The sequence below is a fragment of the Oncorhynchus keta genome, chromosome 24, assembly GCF_023373465.1.
Source record: "Oncorhynchus keta strain PuntledgeMale-10-30-2019 chromosome 24, Oket_V2, whole genome shotgun sequence".
Classification (NCBI taxonomy): domain Eukaryota; kingdom Metazoa; phylum Chordata; class Actinopteri; order Salmoniformes; family Salmonidae; genus Oncorhynchus; species Oncorhynchus keta.
In genome coordinates, this window is record NC_068444.1 from 32,175,588 (window position 1) to 32,191,680 (window position 16,093).

At 45.5% G+C, this 16,093-nt stretch overlaps 1 protein-coding gene and 2 long non-coding RNA genes across 3 annotated transcripts in view; 2 read left to right on the forward strand and 1 right to left on the reverse strand.

Moving 5' to 3' along the window:
* LOC118357394 (dynein axonemal heavy chain 9) overlaps positions 1–11,329 on the forward strand; it is a 130,416-nt gene extending 119,087 nt beyond the window's left edge. The window contains exons 74-76 of the mRNA XM_052478153.1: positions 1,453–1,706; positions 2,242–2,377; positions 10,646–11,329. Of these exons, the coding sequence (XP_052334113.1) occupies positions 1,453–1,706; positions 2,242–2,377; positions 10,646–10,873 (618 nt within the window). The 3' untranslated portion in view covers positions 10,874–11,329. The remainder of the gene's footprint in view (positions 1–1,452; positions 1,707–2,241; positions 2,378–10,645) is intronic.
* On the forward strand, positions 6,816–9,912 carry LOC127911443 (uncharacterized). The gene is made up of 3 exons (XR_008078554.1): positions 6,816–7,057; positions 7,567–7,656; positions 8,085–9,912. It is a non-coding gene; the product is annotated as an uncharacterized LOC127911443 (long non-coding RNA).
* LOC127911442 (uncharacterized) lies at positions 7,037–8,088 on the reverse strand. Its single transcript, XR_008078553.1, has 5 exons — positions 7,943–8,088; positions 7,651–7,784; positions 7,309–7,608; positions 7,221–7,244; positions 7,037–7,051 (listed from the first exon to the last, which is right to left on the reverse strand). It is a non-coding gene; the product is annotated as an uncharacterized LOC127911442 (long non-coding RNA).
* Positions 11,330–16,093: the final 4,764 nt, after the last annotated feature.

Sequence of the window (16,093 nt, forward strand, 5' to 3'; positions counted from 1 at the left end):
TTTATCCAAAGCGACTTACAGTCATGTGTGCATACATTCTACGTATGGGTGGTCCCGGGGATCGAACCCACTACCCTGGCGTTACAAGCGCCATGCTCTACCAACTGAGCTACAGAAGTTTGAAGTTCAGATAATTACTTGTTTTGGGGTAAACAATGCCAGTGTCCACCGGTGGTGGGTGGCTGGGCACTGCCAACAGATAGACCACTTCTAAGAAAAAGAAACAATGGCATTGGAGTCAACTTCCCCTTTTAGGGTTGAAAAATATATATTTTTTATCATTGGGGTAATGAGTCACGCTCTGTTGGTTAAGCCTGTATACAGTAGCTGTAGCAGTCTGGTCTGCTCTGTTATTATTCCTGCATAACTTTGTGTCACTAGTATTCCTCTGAAACGCAGGCTGTCTTCTTAAGTAGTGGTGAGTCAGCCCTCTGGCCCCTAGTGTGTGTGCGTGTGCACGTGTGCGTGTGCGTTTTGTCTTACGTGTTAGTCATAGTGAGGATTTGAGAAACAATGACCTTAAACACTGGAGAGAATATATTTTTTTAAATACATAAAAGTAAAATGACGTTTCATGGCATGGCCTGTTCTGGAATCCCAGCTGTATATTAGCTCAGTGTTGTCTTAGCAACGGCTGGTTTAGGGTTAAGGCAGGTGGCTATGTGCGTGTGTGTGAGTGCCTTTTCTAAGGAGTTATGAGCTTCGATGCCTCAACACATTGCCTCTGGTAAATGGCCTCAGTGAGTTAAAAGCTACGTACTTTATTTTACCACTCAAATGTACTCATATTTCGACTTTACCTTGCAAATAAATTGGAACTATCAGAATCTCAGCCTTGGCTGGAAGCATTTGGGGGGTGGGAGGGGGTGTCCTGACTTGAGGGATCTGAGTGATTTGGGGGAGAGTTAAAAGGGCGACTGGTTCAGGGTTAACGCTCTGCAGTAGATGAGATACGTCTGGGAACTCTTTATCGCCTCAGTAAAGAAGGGTTATGACGGCGAGACATGAATACATTCATCAGCTAGCTACGGTATCATTCGGTGGAGGACACACTGTGTGTCATAGCCATTTAACTTGTTAGCCTCCATCCTTATAATTATTCTGTTTTCTCTTTGGATAGAAATTGAAGAAAGTGAGTGACTGCTTTAGTTTATGCATGCTTCACCAGCTATGGGTTGCTGTTGCTAGTGGTTACAGGGTGGTATTGCTCAATGACACACAGGATTTAAATTTTAGTGTGAAAAAGACAACTCCAATAACTGTGAGATTTCTCCTCAGTGTTCTTGCTGAAATCCACAGGAAAAAGTACATTATTAATTCAAACGTTGTTTGAATACAAAATGTGCCTTACTAATTAAACATTTTACACAAACTCATTCCATAATTGACTGCCAATAAAGGTTCTCTAAATCTCATTCCCCTCGCTTTTTCTGATTGGTTCCTCCCTATCAGGGAGAGCTGACTATGACCAGTGACATGGAGAGTCTCCAGACGGCCATCTTCCTGGACCTGGTCCCAGAGTCGTGGACCAGACGGGCCTACCCGTCTATGTGTGGACTGGTCCTGTGGTTCACTGACCTGCTGGGGAGGATCAAGGAGCTGGAGGCCTGGGCCACTGACTTCATCTTGCCCTCAGCCGTCTGGCTGGCCGGCTTCTTCAACCCTCAATCCTTTCTGACAGCCATCATGCAGGCTATGGCTCGCAGGTAGGTTGGCATGATAATCGATATTACAGAAATATAGCCTGAAAAAGTGGATTCAATGATACTTGTGCTAATGCAGGCTCTGCACGATCACACATATTATCAGATAATGGAAACAAAACTGTTATTCACTTTAAAATAATGTGAGAAGTACAGTTTTTCTAATTTCAAAACAGTTTTCTCTGTGAGAATTGAATTCACCTTGTACCTAGAATTCCCACTGTCAATTATCACGATAAAAGCTGTTCTCACGATACTACTTTTTTTTTATATATATTTTTTATTTCACCTTTATCTAACCAGGTAGGCAAGTTGAGAACAAGTTCTCATTTACAATTGCGACCTGGCCAAGATAAAGCAAAGCAGTTCGACACATACAACGAGACAGAGTTACACGTGGAGTAAAACAAACATGCAGTCAATAATACAGTAGAAACAAGTCTATATACGATGTGAGCAAATGAGGTGAGATAAGGGAGGTAAAGGCAGGTGATTGTGATACAACATTCCATGATGTTCCCATGATTCCTCCTGTCAGGAATGAGTGGCCTCTGGACAGGATGTGTCTGCAGTGTGACGTCACCAAGAAGAACAGAGAGGACTTCAGCACTCCTCCCAGGGAGGGGGCCTACGTACATGGACTGTACATGGAGGGAGCTCGCTGGGACACTCAGGTACAGAGAGGGGTTATATAGGGGACATATAGATGACACAAAGGTGACATAGCTAGTGAGACTTGGGTATGTATGTCAGAGGGGGCCTACGGACATGGACTGTACGTGGAAGGAGCTTGCTGGGACACACAGGTGGGGATGTCACCTCATTGAGGAGTCGTGTGGCTGCCGTATCAGTGACTTAAGAGTGACATAGTCGTGTTGTGTGTGTACATAGGTTTCCCACCTTCACTGCACGCGTGAAGAGGCTTTTACAGTCCATACATGGTTAGAGAGGGTAAAGTAGTTATTGAATTAAAGTTTATCTCAAGGTTACTTCAGTTACTACTGTAGTATGGAATACTGTGTGCGTTAGTGTGCCAGTCAGGCTTGCTTTTTTATTATATGTATGCATCCAGCTCTCCTGCAGGGTCCCAGTGGACCCGTTAATTAGTGAATGTGTCGAGTATGCACTGGCACACTTTAATCACCCTTATGAGTGGCACTGCTGTGTTCTCTCTTTATTAAAAGCTGGAGACAGACAGACAGGGAGAGGTATAGGCAGACAGTCAGACTGAGAGACGAGCAGCGAGGGAGACAGGCGGGCAGTCCGGGAGGGAGGAAGGCAGGCAACGATGGAGACAGTCAGTGTCCTCTCCCGTCCTCTCCCCCTCTCCTCTCCTCTCCTCTCTCCTCCTAACTTCTGTCTTGCACTCATATTGGCTCCTCTCATCTCCACTCCTCCTCTCAGCCCTGGGCCAGCACTATGCCCGTGTAGTGTCAGGGTGTAACGGAGTGTGAACGGGAGTGTGAGCAGCGTCCCTCCATCTGGAGCCCGGCTCTGGCGCTGCAGCTGTACAAGTCAAAGATTTATGATAAACCAGCTCATCTGTATGAATGAGCCAAGCTACTTATTCAGGGGATGCGGACATCAAAGGCGAGGGAATACACAGTAGCACTCTATGTGTATATAATACAGATCTAGAGATGATAGTGGGGGGATGGGAAGGGTGTGTGTTTGGTACTGTAGCTTATTTGCTTTGTCATTTTTTTGTTGGGGGGGTTGCAGGTACAATATTCAATTTACACAGTTTATACCACACGTACCTGTAGGCTGCCACTCAAAAGTAAAGAAAAAATATATACAAACAGAGAAATGATCAGATTGATCACACATGATTTAGTAATAATACAATTGGTATGTAAAGAAAAGAGAAACAAAAAGAGGTGGGCCTACACCCCCATCCCATTCCCCACAGCCCAACATGTCTCCGTCCAACCCTCCGCACCCCCCCCACCTCACTTTCCACTCTTTCCCACCCTGCCTGGCAACACAGGTTGGTTGTCTGTCTCCACCACTTATCCCCTAAGCCCCAACCCGCCCCCCGCCACTTATCCCCTAAGCCCCCACCCGCCCCCCGCCACTTATCCCCTAAGCCCCAACCCTCACTGCCACTTATCCCCTAAGCCCCAACCCTCACCCTGCCACTTATCACCTAAGCCCCAACCCTCACCCTGCCACTTATCCCCTTAGCCCCACCTTTCCCCCACCTCTTATCCCCTAAGCCACCACCCACACCCCGCCACTTATCCCCTAAGCCCCCACCCGCCCCCGCCACTTATCCCCTAAGCCCCAACCCTCACTGCCACTTATCCCCTAAGCCCCAACCCTCACCCTGCCACTTATCACCTATCCCCTGCCACTATCCCCTTAGCCCCACCTTTCCCCCACCTCTTATCCCCTAAGCCACCACCCACACCCCGCCACTTATCCCCTAAGCCCCCACCAGTCCCCCACCACTTATCCCCTAAATTACCACCCACACCCCGCCACATATCCCCTAAACCCCCACCAGCCCCCCACCACTTATCCCCTAAGCCACCACCCACACCCCGCCACTTATCCCCTAAGCCCCCACCAGTCCCCCACCACTTATCCCCTAAATTACCACCCACACCCCGCCACATATCCCCTAAACCCCCACCAGCCCCCACCACTTATCCCCTAAGCCACCACCAGGCCCCCACCATTTATCCCCTAAGCCACCACCAGGCCCCCACCATTTATCCCCTAAGCCCCAACCCGCACCCCACCACTTATCCCCTAAGCCCCCACCAGCACCCGCCACTTATCCCCTAAGCCCCCACCAGCACCTCGCCACTTATCCCCTAAGCCCCAACCCGCACCCCACCACTTATTCCCTAAGCCCCCACCAGCCCCCCACCACTTATCCCCTAAGCCACCACCCGCACCCCGCCACTTATTCCCTAAGCCCCGACTAGCCCCCCACCACTTATCCCCTAAGCCACCACCCGCACCCCGCCACTTATCCCCTAAGCCCCCACCAGCACCCCGCCACTTATCCCCTAAGCCCCAACCCGCACCCCACCACTTATCCCCTAAGCCCCCACCAGCCCCCCGCCACTTATCCCCTAAGCCCCACCCCACCACTTATCCCCTAAGCCCCCATCTGACCCCCACCCCACCACTTATCCCCTAAACCCCCACCTGCCCCCCACCACTTAGCCCCTAAGCCCCAACCCGCACTCCGCCACTTATCCCCTAATCCCCCCACCCACCCCTCACTACTTATCCCATAAGACCACACCCCACCACTTATACCCTAATCAGTTTTCATTGGAAAGGGTTAACACTGAAGAGAAAAAAAGATAGAATCAGGATTTTTCTTTGCTGGTCTCTGGGTAGATAAATCTAGCTAGCTAAGTCAGCCATTGGTTAGGCTATCAGTAGCTAGATAAAGGCATCTGCCATTCAACTGTATACGGGCAACATTTGGGAGTGACAGTGGAATCAACCAATCACATTTTGACCTAATGCCTGGGACCGTTTTTACAAAAACGTATGGAAACTTCTGCCTTCTTGAAGGCTAACAGGTCACTGCATAATAGCGAGCAATAGTTTTCCCACGGTCTAGCTAGCTGGCTTTGTTGTTGGTTAGTTTGCAGTGGCTGCAGCAGGTGTCAGCCATCTCTCTTTGTTGCATTTAAAGTGGAACTGACAGCATTTCAGCAACATGAAATCTTATTAAAATCTGTTCATATACACCCCCCAGGGGGGTTGTCAAGTGACTACTGAGATATGGTCATTTTCACATTTTCATAAATGATTATAATGTTTGGGAATTACATATACTAAGGCATTTGTGAAAATCTGATAGCAAAATAGAGTGGGAAAGCAGCCTTGTGTTTGGACAATAATAGACACTGCAGTAAATAAAAACAGCTGTCTTGTCCAGGACTGGTCGACACAGACCCATGCGCTATAGCCAGTCAGATCTACAGTAGGCCTTTATGCAAACAAGCCATTTGCCACACGGCCCTGCCATCATTCACTTTGAACTGGATTGTGTGTTTACAGGCAGTTGCAACAGCACGACTTTAGATCTTTAGAACTCATTCGCCAAAACTAACAAAATACACCGGAATAGATTTCTGCAAATATGTAAACACCTTGGGGGTCCTCTTACATTTGGTCAAACAACCATGAAAAGGTAATCTCTCTCTCCCTCAGTTATGCACATCATGAACAACAAGATCAAGAACTAATTCTAGCCAGAGCAAGATGAACTCAAATCTAATGAAGGAACATTAGATAAACCCTCTCAAACTTTTTCATCTGTTGCAATAATAAACCATGGGGAATTGTAGCCTCCTCGTCCTTCTGCAGCTTGCCTGCCAATGCATGCTTGTCCCAACCAAGGACCCAAGCTCACTGGCTAAAGTTGGCTAGCTTGCTACTTCCAGACACAAATGAGAGAACCCTCACTCTGACCATTTTACTCGCCATAGCAGAGCTGGTTAGGCTGTTTACATGTTATCTAGAGCGTTTTTTTACTCTAACTTTTTTTTGTCTACGTTTACTGACACCAGTCATATTCAGCAGGTGTTGCGTGTTTCTAAATTCATCAGTTGTTCTGCACTCTGGCACACTCATATGAGAGTGCTCTGAAATCGGAGTAGATAGCCAGAGTGAATTTGTGAATTTAAGAAAGATGCTAACTGGATAACTGTCGATAAAGTTATTGGTAGCTGTGTATAGCCACCGAAAACGATACGAGAGGAAACATTTTGTTACTCACCCAATCCTTCAATGACATGACATCCTCCTAGCAATCTAGCTAATGTTAGGCTCTGTGTTTTTAGCTTGCTACATAAATAGGTACGCTAGCCAATTAGCCATGTTATGACTGACTTGTGATCATTGCCCTTGCTTGTTTGATTGTATATTGACATTCCCAGCCTTAGTTACATTCGTCAATTTTTGTCCAGAATATTGAGTCGTTGAAACTGAAACAGTGAACCCCAAATGGAGGCAGCAGACAATGTACCAGGCCAGCTGTGATTTACAACCTGATAGCAAATATTTTTGGGACTACCAATAAATGTATTGGGGAATTATATTACTGCATTGAACTGCATCCATCTATTCTGCCAACAATGCCTTAGTGTACGTTGTGGAACGTTGAGTCCAATATAACCTATTTTTAAAACCTCTTATGGAGTTGATTTTGTAGCATAGACAGTGAATTAGATATTTTTGACTGATATTATGATTGTCTGTTTGTTTCATATCTGAAAAGGAGTTAAAACTATAGGTTCACCACTGTACTAACCTGTCACACACTGAAGACCTATAGGTTCACCACTGTACTAACCTGTCACACACTGAAGGTCCTATAGGTTCACCACTGTACTAACCTGTCACACACTGAAGGTCCTATAGGTTCACCACTGTACTAACCTGTCACACACTGAAGACCTATAGGTTCACCACTGTACTAACCTGTCACACACTGAAGACCTATAGGTTCACCACTGTACTAACCTGTCACACACTGAAGACCTATAGGTTCACACACTGAAGGTCCTATAGGTTCACCACTGAAGGCCTATAGGTTCACCACTGTACTAACCTGTCACACACTGAAGACCTATAGGTTCACCACTGTACTAACCTGTCACACACTGAAGACCTATAGGTTCACCACTGTACTAACCTGTCACACACTGAAGGCCTATAGGTTCACCACTGTACTAACCTGTCACACACTGAAGACCTATAGGTTCACCACTGTACTAACCTGTCACACACTGAAGGCCTATAGGTTCACCACTGTACTAACCTGTCACACACTGAAGACCTATAGGTTCACCACTGTACTAACCTGTCACACACTGAAGGCCTATAGGTTCACACACTGAAGGTCCTATAGGTTCACACACTGAAGGTCCTATTGGTTCACCACTGTACTAACCTGTCACACACTGAAGACCTATAGGTTCACACACTGAAGGTCCTATAGGTTCACACACTGAAGGTCCTATTGGTTCACACATTGAAGGTCCTATTGGTTCACCACTGTACTAACCTGTCACACACTGAAGACCTATAGGTTCACCACTGTACCTAACCTGTCACACACTGAAGGTCCTATTGGTTCACCACTGTACTAACCTGTCACACACTGAAGACCTATAGGTTCACACACTGAAGGTCCTATAGGTTCACACACTGAAGGTCCTATTGGTTCACACACTGAAGGTCCTATTGGTTCACCACTGTACTAACCTGTCACACACTGAAGACCTATAGGTTCACACACTGAAGGTCCTATAGGTTCACACACTGAAGGTCCTATTGGTTCACCACTGTACTAACCTGTCACACACTGAAGACCTATAGGTTCACACACTGAAGGTCCTATAGGTTCACCACTGTACTAACCTGTCACACACTGAAGACCTATAGGTTCACACACTGAAGGTCCTATAGGTTCACACACTGAAGGTCCTATTGGTTCACACATTGAAGGCCTATTGGTTCACACACTGAAGGCCTATAGGTTCACCACTGCACAAACATGACTATAATAGATATAAAGGTTGTATTCATGTTTCAAGAAAGGAGTGTATATATTTGGCTTGGCAAAGCGGTTTTAGGGCTGACTAAATGGAACCTGATAATGAGTTTTTTACTTCGCTGGTCTCGGCTGATCTCGGGAAGAAATTATGAGTCCTCACTGTCCGAGATCGAGTCAAGACCTAGTACAAATGTATTCAACACCGAGACAAGACCGATACACTCAATATGTGGTCTCAAGACCGTATTACTACAACACTGGAAAATAGGTTTATATATTTTGTTTGTATGTACAGAACATGGCCAAAAGTATGTGGACACCCTTTCAAATTAGTGTATTCAGCTATTTCAGCCACACCCGTTGCTGACCAGTGTATACAATTGAGCACACAGCCATGCAATCTCCATAGACAAACATTGGCAGTAGAATGGCCCGTAGTGAAGAGCTCAGTCACTTTTAACGTGGCACCGTCATAGGACACCACCTTTCCAACAAGTCAGTTTGTAATATTTCTGCCCTGCTAAAGCTGCCCCGGTTAACTCTAAGTGCTGTTATTGTGAAGAGGAAATGTCTAGGAGCAACAGCGGCTCAGCCGCTAAGTAGTAGGCCACACAAGCTCACAGAAGGGAACCGCCGAGTGCTGAAGCGCATAGCGCATAAAAATTGTCTGTCCTCGGGTGCAACACCCACTACCGAGTCCCAAACTGCCTCTGGAAGCAATGTCAGCACAAGAACTGCTCGCCCGGAGCTTCATGAAATGGGTTTCCATTGCCGAGCAGCCACACACAAGCCTAAGATCCCCATACGCAATGCCAAGTGTCGACTGGAGTGGTTTAAAGCTCTTCGCCATTGGACCCTGGAGCAGTGGAAACGTTCTCTGGAGTAATGAATCAGGAGGAATAATGGTCTGGGCTGTTTTTCATGGTTCGGGCGAGGCCCCTTAGTTCCAGTGAAGGGAAATCTTAACCATACAGCATACAATGACATTCTAAACGATTCTGTGCTTCCAACTTCCAACATACATTTTTTTAGGGGGATTGGTGTGGAAGAACTTGACTGCCCTGCACACAGCCCTGACCTCAACAACATCAAACACCTTTGGGATGAATTGGAACGCCGACTGCGAGCCAGGCCTAATCGGCTAACATCAGTGCCCAACCTCACTAATGCTCTAGTGGCTGAATGGAAGCAAGTCCCCGCAGCAATTTTCAAACATCTAGTGGAAAACCTTCCCAGAAAAGTGGAGGCTGGGAGGGGGGACCAACTCCATATTAATGCCCATGATTTTGGAAGGAGGTGTGCGACAAGCAGGTGTCCACATACTTTTGGCCATGTAGTTTAAGTGTTGGGCTTTATAGATTGTTTATATGTATGTGTTGGGCTTTACAATCATGCACCTGAGCTCAATTTCGAGTCTGAATACTTATGTAAATAAGTTATTTCTGTTTTTTATTTTTAATACATTTGCAAACATTTTCAAAAAACTGTTTTTGCTTTGTCATTTGTCATTGTGTGTAGATTGCTAAAAATGCCAAGGTCATATTTGTCCATATTCTGTTCCAGTTAAAGGGTTGTTCAGATTCACTTAGATCTGTGGAAGTACAGTAGCTTATTAATAAGATACACTATAGGCAGTTTTGTCTTTGCAACAAATAAATATCTATTCTCTCCTAATGGTGACGGTTGCTGTTATCTTTTTATATTTCCATCAACCCAATACACCTTCAGGAAGATGATTGTCATGAATTTCAATGAGATGGGGCGGTGTCTTTTACGACCCTCATTATTCCTATTTACCTAAATACACATAAAGCTATCAATGTTTAAAAGAATGCAAAAAAAATGTACCGACTGCTGATGCAATTAGGGCTGTAATTCAGACGGACGTCATAAAGTGGTTTCGTCTCTTCGTCCTCCAAGCTTCTCCTCCAAAGTCATTAGGATTTACATTTGTTTCCTGGAGTCAGCTAGCTTCGTGGTGGAAGTTCTGTCTCCTGGACACTAAGTGGAGAGAGGATTAATTAGTGAGATGGACCGCTCTGTTTCCTGTTTGAGTGTGTTTGGAAAGTCTGCTCTGAAAGGCAGGAGAAGACAGGATAACTTCAGACTTATAGTGACTTTCACACACTGTTCAAGGATACCCCAAATATTGAGCCCCTAAATTGTCCCACTGCCAACTCAGTTAGATTAATTTAATTACATTTGATGTATTGTTTAAGAATGATTTAATTCAGTTTGACCAAATACAACCTTCAGGAAATAAAATAGCTTTAGTTATATGGTAATACTTAATTTTCACATTATTCCTGTTGTTTGTCTTAAGGGCACCTACACTGAAGAAAAGTGTATAGTTGAGATACTTTTTTCTCAAAGACCATGTCATTGTCCTCTCTCCCTCTCCCACCAGGCTGGTATGATGGTGGATGCCCGTCTGAAGGAACTGACCCCCACCATGCCCGTCATCTTCATCAGAGCTATCCCTGTGGACAAGCAGGAGGTGCGTAACGTCTACCAGTGTCCTGTCTACAAGACCAGACAGAGAGGACCCACCTATGTATGGACCTTCAACCTCAAGACCAAAGAGAACCCTTCCAAGTGGACACTAGCTGGGGTGGCCCTGCTACTGCAGATCTAAATGCAAGTTGTATCTTGTTTTTGTAGATCCAAAGTTCTAAACATACTGTGACGTTTCGGTCAGAGACCTTCATCAGACATAATCTTGCCAGCCAACTTCAGAATGGAGTCGATTTGACTGACCTTTTTCTTTGCACATAAACATGAACCTAGCTAACTGTACAGCACACTTATCAGACCGTCTTTTAATAGTTGTTACTAGTTGAGTTCTAGATTGATCCCACTTGTCGAAAGGAGGAAATGTTCCTGTCAAAATGAGGAACGAAGTGAGAAGGTTCAAAAAGAAAGATTTATTATGTCTTAAAGAGAAGAGAAACCCTACACCAAATAGATAGGTTTGTCCTGTAATACTTAAAATCAGTATAATCCAAAAGTAATCTACTCTGGAGATCTCAAATAGTAGTTTCTTCTTTTTTTAAACACCAATTTTGTAGAATAAAGCTTTTATATTGAACCATCCAAGAGTGCAGTCAGGTGATTTGCGTTCACTGCGTTGCTCCTTTCCCCTCCATTTTCTCTCATCTACAGTCATTCTCTAACTTTCTCAAAGCAGTCTTCTCCACCAACCACCTCCTTCCTAAATAACCTTCCCAGCTGTAAAGCTCATTCTGCAGTCTCACATATACTGTATACCCATCCATTGCACCCAGACATGTGCAGACTACACACATACACACGCACTCACACGGACACCATAAAAGGATCACGAGGAGGGATTCATTTTATCGTGGTGGTGTATAAGTTATGATGCCTCAGCTATCTCTATGTCGCTCTCTTTCTCTCTCATCAGCTCCGTCTCCCTGGTGTCTCCTATATCCAGTTATTGGAGGGCCTTAACAAAGCACCATGAGACAGAGAGGCATGAGGAGGAGGGATGGAAAGAGGGAGGAAAATGAAGAAAGCAATAATGCAATGGGAGGCAATCTATGTAGAACTTGCAAATTACACCTTCAGGTAGTGTTATGAAAATAGATTGTGCCTTTGCCTATGTGGCGCATACCGGTATACACAGTACAGATGATGCATGGGACTCAGGAGAAATTATTACCCTCTTATAAGCTTAGAAGAAATAATTCAAAGTGCTTTTGAAGTGCTGCGTTTTTGTTGACTCTTTCTATTCTATGAGCTCTTTGGACCAAAGAGAAAGTTAGCACTTATCTGCCTTCAAACAATACTGTTGTGTCTCGTGGGTTTCATAACCACACCTTTATAAAAATGCAATAATGATGAGAAGGGAGACAGGAATCAGTTCAACCATTTATCTGGAACGTGCTAGGTCTAGAACACATACAACACCATCATGCTTTGCGGCACACCCCCAATACACCACACCTTCTCCCCTTCGACTTAAATTGTAACCATTGTGAACAACAGTCCTGAAAAGTTGACCTTGAGCCCCCAGGTGAAAACAGAGTGTAACAGTTCTGGACGATTCACGACTGGTGTTTCTGTCAATGTAGCTTTACTCAGCAGTAACTGATCTACGTGCCGTTTCCAGATGACATCCTCTGCAGTCTCGACAGTGTAGGACACAGAACCAGTCTGAGCAATGACTGTAGCAGGAACCCACTTTGTTCCGCTGAGGTAGTTCCTAGCTAAGAGTTTCTCCAGGATTAAAAGCTTGGTCCTTTGCTTTTTTATTTTATTTTATTTCACCTTTATTTAACCAGGTAGGCTAGTTGAGAACAAGTTCTCATTTGCAACTGCGACCTGGCCAAGATAAAGCATAGCAGTGTGAACAGACAACACAGAGTTACACATGGAGTAAACAATTAGCAAGTCAATAACACAGTAGAAAAAAATGGGCAGTCTATATACAATGTGTGCAAAAGGCATGAGGAGGTAGGCGAATAATACAATTTTGCAGATTAACACTGGAGTGATAAATGATCAGATGGGCATGTACAGGTAGAGATATTGGTGTGCAAAAGAGCAGAAAAGTAAATAAATAAAAACAGTATAAAAACAGTATGGGAATGAGGTAGGTGAAAAAGGGTGAGCTATTTACCTATAGACTATGTACAGCTGCAGCGATCGGTTAGCTGCTCGGATAGCTGATGTTTGAAGTTGGAGAGGGAGATAAAAGTCTCCAACTTCAGCGATTTTTGCAATTCGTTCCAGTCACAGGCAGCAGAGTACTGGAACGAAAGGCGGCCAAATGAGGTGTTGGCTTTAGGGATGATCAGTGAGATACACCTGCTGGAGCGCGTGCTACGGATGGGTGTTGCCATCGTGACCAGTGAACTGAGATAAGGCGGAGCTTTACCTAGCATGGACTTGTAGATGACCTGGAGCCAGTGGGTCTGGCGACGAATATGTAGTGAGGGCCAGCCGACTAGAGCATACAAGTCGCAGTGGTGGGTGGTATAAGGTGCTTTAGTGACAAAACGGATGGCACTGTGATAGACTGCATCCAGTTTGCTGAGTAGAGTGTTGGAAGCCATTTTGTAGATGACATCGCCGAAGTCGAGGATCGGTAGGATAGTCAGTTTTACTAGGGTAAGCTTGGCAGCGTGAGTGAAGGAGGCTTTGTTGCGGAATAGAAAGCCGACTCTGGATTTGATTTTTGATTGGAGATGTTTGATGTGAGTCTGGAAGGAGAGTTTGCAGTCTAGCCAGACACCTAGGTACTTATAGATGTCCACATATTCAAGGTTGGAACCATCCAGGGTGGTGATGCTAGTCGGGCATGCGGGTGCAGGCAGCGATCGGTTGAAAAGCATGCATTTGGTTTTACTCGCGTTTAAGAGCAGTTGGAGGCCACGGAAGGAGTGCTGTATGGCATTGAAGCTCGTTTGGAGGTTTGATAGCACAGTGTCCAATGACGGGCCGAAAGTATATAGAATGGTGTCGTCTGCATAGAGGTGGATCAGGGAATCGCCCGCAGCAAGAGCAACATCATTGATATATACAGAGAAAAGAGTCGGCCCGAGAATTGAACCCTGTGGCACCCCCATAGAGACTGCCAGAGGACCGGACAGCATGCCCTCTGATTTGACACACTGAACTCTGTCTGCAAAGTAATTGGTGAACCAGGCAAGGCAGTCATCCGAAAAACCGAGGCTGTTGAGTCTGCCGATAAGAATTTGGTGATTGACAGAGTCGAAAGCCTTGGCGAGGTCGATGAAGACGGCTGCACAGTACTGTCTTTTATCGATGGCGGTTATGATATCATTTAGTACCTTGAGTGTGGCTGAGGTGCACCCGTGACCGGCTCGGAAACCAGATTGCACAGCGGAGAAGGTACGGTGGGATTCGAGATGGTCAGTGACCTGTTTGTTGACTTGGCTTTCGAAGACCTTAGATAGGCAGGGCAGGATGGATATAGGTCTATAGCAGTTTGGGTCCAGGGTGTCTCCCCCTTTGAAGAGGGGGATGACTGCGGCAGCTTTCCAATCCTTGGGGATCACAGACGATATGAAAGAGAGGTTGAACAGGCTGGTAATAGGGGTTGCGACAATGGCGGCAGATAGTTTCAGAAATAGCGGGTCCAGATTGTCAAGCTTGCAGTTCATGATGTTTGACTTTGCATTGTCTCCTTTGCTTTCGGAGGTTTGTGTAGGTTGACGCTTGTGCGTTGCTCTCTCTTCATGAGTAGCTATACAGACGAACCCTTGGTTGTTGCGTGAGGTGTGTTCCTGTAAGATAGCAGGAAGCTGTTCGAGCGTTGGTGCAGTGTTCCTTCCTAAGACGCTTTTAAGGCCTATTTCATGGTCTGTACGAATTAACCTCTCCGCCAGCCCGTTGGTTGATGGATGTGACGGGTGGATCTGATGTTCTATACGCCTTTCACCTGTAGGAACGTGGCCAATACTTGGGACAGCTGCGGCCCGTTGTTGCTAACAAGTTGGAGTGGCAATCCAAACCTACTAAACACTTCTCCAAGCTTCTCGATGGTCTTCTCAGCAGTAGTAGACCTCATGATGGCAACCTCTGGCCACTACCTATCAGTATCCACAACCACAAGAAACATTCTGTCTTCGAATGGACCTGTGAAGTCTACATTTATGCATTGCCACACCTCTAGCCATTCCCAGTGATGAAGAGGTAGAAGTTGCGAACCTTCTGACATGAGGAATATGCTTTCTCCTCAATGCTTCCATCCAATCCAGACCACCAGAAGTAGCTTTGTGCGATTTCCTTAATGTGAACCATTGCACAATGACCTGAGTGTAACTGTTTCCTCTGGTTTCCTTTGTGAAGGCCCACAGCAGGCAACCGGACTGTACTGACATCTGCATTGCAGTGTAGTTCTGACTTGCGGAACCTGATGTCGTAGTTGTTGTGGTGGACATACTATGCTGTTTTTAGATAGAGAATTGTCAATTTTTATATGCAAGTGCTTTTTTGCTGATGCAGGCTGGTCTTGTGTGACTTAGTCATAAGTCTGGACGTACTGCAGTCGGGTGCGACTGCAGTATGTGACATCCCATTTGTACTATCTGCAGGAACTCATCTGTGTGGAAACTTGCAGGAAGGAACACACAATGGTGGCAACGTCAGCTATCGTAATCTGCACAGACAATCTAAACGCCTTTTATACACTATTTTCCCCACCCCTGTTTGCATACATCTGCTAACTGCCAAAGAGGTTGGACTTGTCTATAAAAGCTGAGAGCCAACTCTGTTCGTTGGGCTTTTAACGCTGCACCATTGAGTGATTGTTAACCGCTCCATTTTTGCAAATCTCATAAAGTTATTTGAAGAATCTCTCTTCTGGTTAGTGTGTGCTGACAACAACAAAGCCTTGCAGCAAGTGACGGAATCCCAGTATGCGGTGCAAAGATGCTTGTCTGCGGACAATGATCTGTAAGAAAGGTGAACATCCTCCTATACAGACACTGGTGAAACTTACGCACTCCAAAAACAATGCCTACACTCTTAGAAAAAAAGGGTTCCAAAACGAGTCTGTGGCTGACCCAATATGAAGCCATTTTTGGTTCCAGGTAGAACTATTTTGGGTTCCATACATTTTCTTCAGCACTGAGCAAATTTCTGGTCTGCTGAGCGCAAACTTGAATGTTCAGAAAATTCTGTGTAACAACATTTACTGTGAACACTGAGGCTGTACCTGCTTTAAGTTGCAGTTTTAAACGTGGCCGTGTATGCTACTGTGGCTATTTCTTCACCTGCCAGAGTGGCCTACCATTAAAAACAATGGAGAAAAATGTCTCGCCTACTCCCACTCCCCCTCTCCAGCGCTCAACGTTTCCGGTCTACT